Below are 4,466 nucleotides of genomic sequence, written 5' to 3'. Positions count from 1 at the left end.
GCGGGCCCCCCCCCAGGCCTCCCTGCCCCGCTGGCCACCCCTCAGGTCTCCCTGGGCCAGTGGAGCTATCCTGCCCAAGGGGCCTGTGGTTGAGTGAGGCTACACCCTGGTCTTCCTCCCTCCAGCCTCAGAAAGGCCTGGTGTGCACCCCCGGAGCCCACGCGGGCTAGGGTTAGGGGTCCCAGGCGGCAGGAGTGGCTGGGATTCTGAGGGCTGGGTGCACGCCCCGAGGGCCTGGCATCCACTGCGCTTAGCCTGCCACATGGCGTGGCACTCCAGCCCGGTGCTGCTGTCCCGCGGGGAGCAGTTCCACTGCAGTGCCTCCTCTCTGCTCCTGTATGACACCCTCCTGAGCCCAGAGCCCCGCCTGCTGCAGAGACGCGACTGTGGGTTCCCGGCCTCCTGCTCCCAGGCCTCAGGGGTGCCTCCTCCCCGGTGCCCTTGTGCTAAGACCTCTGGACAGAACCAATCCAGCATGGCAACCAATCACAGCACCCTGAGCTGACGAGCCGGGGGCCAGGCCCTCCGTCCCCAGCTGTACCTCGGAGCCAGACGCCGTCCTTGAAGAGAAGCCCAGGCTGAGCCAGGCTGCAGCCCCAGCCCCTCACTTCCTGGCTTGGGGCCAGGCCGGCAGACAGGTGGGGCCCACGAGGCCTGGGAAACTGTCACCTGTGTAGGCCGCAGGGCCCTGCTTGCTGCCCACTCTGAAGGCAGGTTACAGACGGCAGGGCTGGCCGGGATGCAGGGCAGAGTGGGTCTGGCTGCAAGGTCCTTTTCTGTCACATCGCGGTACCAGGAGGGTGCCGGGGACATGGAGCTGGCATGGGGCCAGGCAGCCTGCATGTGGCCAGCGGACAGCTCGCCAGCCCAGACCAGGGTCGGGAGGACGCATTCCCAGCTGCCTTCAGAAAACTGCCTCCGGCCTGGGCTGGCAGAGAGTGGGAAGGACTGGAAGAGGGCAGGTCCGAGCAAGTCACGACTCGACCCTGCACAGGACAGGCTGTGGGACCTGTGGCTGCGGCCACCCAGTGTGCATGGTCTCTCTTGGATGACCCTGTCCACACACTGCCCCAGGAGAATCTGGGCACCAGGCCACAGGGCTGAGTCCCCTGCGGCCCTCACAGCTCACTGGTCTGCAGGAGCCCATTGGTCCCAGCGCTGCACAGGTGTGGTGTGGCCTCGCGCAGGGGCGGCGCGGCCTCCTGCCGCCGCCCACTCTTGTCGGGGCGCGGCTCAGGGCCATCTGCATCCTTGGTGCGCTTGCCTTTGTGGAGGCACAGAACATTCCGGAAGCTCTGGCGGAAGTTGTCAGAGAGGAAGCCGTAGAGGACAGGGTTGGCGCAGCTGTTGGCGTAGGACAGGATAACCGCAGAGAAGTAGAGGCCGGCTGCAGCGGGCTCCTCGGGCAGGGCGAAGGCCAGGTTGACGAGGTTGACTACAAAGAAGGGCAGGCAGCAGTCCACAATGCAGCGGGCTCCTCGGGCAGGGCGAAGGCCAGGTTGACGAGGTTGACTACAAAGAAGGGCAGCCAGCAGCCCACAAACACCGCCACCACTATCACCACCATGCGTGTCACCTTGCGCTCCGCGCGCCGCCGCCGCGAGCAGCCGGCACGCTCGCCCACCACCCTCACCTTGGCCACAATGAGCAGGTAGCACAGACAGATGACCAGCAGCGGCCCGAAAAAGCCCAGCACGGCCGTGTAGATGACAAAGGCAGCAGCCCACCGCCCCGCGGGCTCCGGCCAGCTGAGGTTGCAGGTGCCCCAGCCCTCCTGCACGTCGGCGAAGACCAGCACAGGCAGGGACACAAGCAGCGCCGAGGCCCAGACGGCGGCGCTGGCCAGCTTGGCCACGTGGGGCCGGCGCCAGCGGGCGGCACGCAGGGGGTGGACCACGGCCAAGTAGCGGTCGACGCTCATGACGGTCAGGCAGAAGACGCTGGTGAACTGGTTGACGCCGTCCAACGCCATGAGCAGCCGGCAGAGGGGGGCGCCGAAGGGCCAGTAGGAGAGAGTGTTCTGCGTGGCCAGGAAGGGCAGCCCCAGCAGCAGCAGGATGTCGGCCACTGCCAGGTTGAGGATGTAGATGTTGGTGGCCGTCCGCATCTGGGCGTGCCGTAGCACCGCGAAGACCACCAGCGTGTTGCCGGCCAGCCCCGCGCCACACACCAGCAGGTACAACAGCGGCACCAGCACCACCCGGGCCCCCGCCATGGGGGCCGCCCCCGCCAGCGTCTCGTTGCCGCTGCCCCCCGAGGCAGCTGTGGCCGAGGCGTTCCAGCTGGGCGTGGAGGCCGGGGACAGGGACTCCATGGCGGCCGAGGGCGAGCCCAGACTGAGTCTGTGCAAGAGAAGGAGGGAGATGAGGGGCACGGCCAGCCCCCTCTCGGCCTGCGAGGCGCGGCATCACCGTGGGGCAGCGGTAGGTAAACACGATTAGTCATGTTCAACTCTCCGGGAATCACATTAAGCAAATTGCCTGGAAAACAAGCCCGAGGAGGAAGTGCCGGCCAACGGCCACCGTGGGGGCAGCAGGGCCTGGACGGCCGCCCTGGGTCAGTCCCCATCCTGGCTCGGCCGAGTCCATCCCTGAGTCCACCCACCATGCCCCTGGGTGCTCTTGCAGCCCTGCAGGTAAGGACGGAGGCCCAGTGGGTGTCGTCCCCACCACAGAGAGAGACGAGGGTGAGGCAGGGGGGGGAGGGGGGGGGGTGAGGCAGGGTGGGGAGAGGAGGTCGGACGAGGCGCAAGGCAGAGGGCAGACACGCTGCAACACCAAGTCCCAGCCTGGGCTGGCGCCAGTGTGCCCAGCCCCATGAGGGTCAGGAGGGGCCGGCGGGTCAGAGGGGCAGTGAGGGGGGCCAGCAGATGCTCACTCAGAGGAGCTGGGCAGCCTGGGGCCCACCACCCGCTCGCCGCACAGCCCGTCCTGGGAGAGGGGCTGGGTCTGTCCCAGCCAGGGTGTGCCACGCTGGCCCCGCAGAGCCAGAATCCCAGCTGAGTGGCAGAGCCGGGTGGGGAGAAAGGCCCGCAGGACACCGGCCCGGGAGAGGAGGTGGAAAGCCCACACCAGGAGCGACAGCCTGCTCATCGTGCCCATCAGCGTGAGGGTGGCGGGGCCTCCCCGAGAGACGCTGGCGCTGGGGCTCCCGCCCGGAGGCTCGCGACTCGCGGCCGGACGGAAGGGACATTTCCGTTTTGCTGTTTGCTGCTCCAGCTGGTCCTGGGGCCTAAGGGGCCTGAGGATGCAGGGGTGGAAGGGTGCTCCTGGGCTGAGGAAGACAGTGTGGTTCGACGAGAGCCCAGATTCCCCGCAGGCTGGCTGGGAACAGGGGCCCACCCTGGAAGCTGGCTCCTGTGGGCACTGGTGGCGTTGCCATCCCTGTTCCCGGGGCTTGGCACAGGGGACCCTCTGCACACTCTTAAAGAAGCCCAACGTTCCACGTTCAGAGCCGCCATGGGCTGCCTGTGCAGCGTGGCTCCCAGCGGGCAGTGGTCCTGAGACAGCTGGTGGTGATGCTGGGGCCAGTGGCAGGGCACTGCCAGCTGTGGGAGCCTGTGGGGGAGCAGGTGGAGGGGCTGCTCTCGCCCTGGCTGGGCTGACTGCTCACACGCCTTGGTCCCACAGGCCCAGCGGTTCCTGAAGATGTGCTTGATTTAAATCGGACAAGCTCCTCTGGGCTGTCTGCAGGCCCCCGAGCTGCCCAGGCTGCCTGAGCTCCGAAAGCCAGGAGCAAACAGGGCCGAGCTGCTGTCGCCTTGTCACAGCTCAGAGCTGACCCAGAAGCAGCGCTCTCCCGCAGACAACAGGGAAACTGCCCTGGGCCTGTGGGCGGCCGAGGGGGCAATGCTGGGGGTCTCTCATGTAAGCCCCCACCAGGGATCTGCTCTGCCCCAGGGCACGGGCCACAAGAGAGACTAGGGTACGTCACTGTCTCTGCAGACAACTCTGGTGAACCGAACAGGCCAAGGGTGGAGCTGGGGCAGGGCCTACGCTGGCGCAGGGAGCTGCTCCACTAGCTGCCCGCAGCTCAGCAACTCTTCGGAGCCGCAGAGCTGCTCCACATCCCAGGGACAGGCTCAGAGCCTAAGACCATGCATGGGTGGCCAGCCCCTCCAGGCTCGCCCAACCCGAGGTCAGTGGGAGACAGGGCTTGGAGAGGCTGCCACGCAGGGAGGGCACGTGGGCCGTGGACAGTGTGGGACTTCCTGGCCAAGACATACCAGCACCCCTGGGCGCTTCTGCCAGGAGTGGGCTGCGGCAGGGGCCCCCCGCAGGCGGCCCAGCTGTGTGAGGTCTGCCCCACCTGCAGCTCCCTGGTCTGTCCTAAGGCAGCCTGTGGGTAGCACTTCTGCCCCGTGTGGGGAGTGGGCACTGAGCAGGGCAGCGTGCTGGTCTCAGCCGGCTGCACCCGGGAGATGCTTGCCAGGCCACGCGCAGCCCCGCCCCGCAGCAGAGAGCCAG

At 67.6% G+C, this 4,466-nt stretch overlaps 2 protein-coding genes across 2 annotated transcripts in view; one reads left to right on the top strand and one right to left on the bottom strand.

The window, feature by feature from the left end:
* Positions 1-26: 26 nt before the first annotated feature.
* On the bottom strand, positions 27-2,337 carry SSTR5 (somatostatin receptor 5). Its single transcript, XM_027770996.1, has 2 exons — positions 1,464-2,337; positions 27-1,386 (listed from the first exon to the last, which is right to left on the bottom strand). Exons 1-2 carry the CDS (start codon positions 2,312-2,314, stop codon positions 1,119-1,121), a joined length of 1,119 nt encoding a protein of 372 aa, XP_027626797.1. The 5' UTR covers positions 2,315-2,337; the 3' UTR covers positions 27-1,118.
* Positions 2,313-4,466, top strand: part of LOC114007445 (histone H3.1-like) — a 7,890-nt gene continuing 5,736 nt past the window's right edge. Inside the window, exons 1-2 of the mRNA XM_027771001.1 lie at positions 2,313-2,423; positions 3,105-3,174. Coding sequence (XP_027626802.1) covers positions 2,313-2,423; positions 3,105-3,174 — 181 coding nt within the window. The remainder of the gene's footprint in view (positions 2,424-3,104; positions 3,175-4,466) is intronic.

The sequence above is a fragment of the Tupaia chinensis genome, unplaced genomic scaffold (assembly GCF_000334495.1).
Source record: "Tupaia chinensis unplaced genomic scaffold, TupChi_1.0 Scaffold000178_1, whole genome shotgun sequence".
NCBI lineage: Eukaryota > Metazoa > Chordata > Mammalia > Scandentia > Tupaiidae > Tupaia > Tupaia belangeri.
This window is presented reverse-complemented; position numbering and strand designations above follow the sequence as displayed.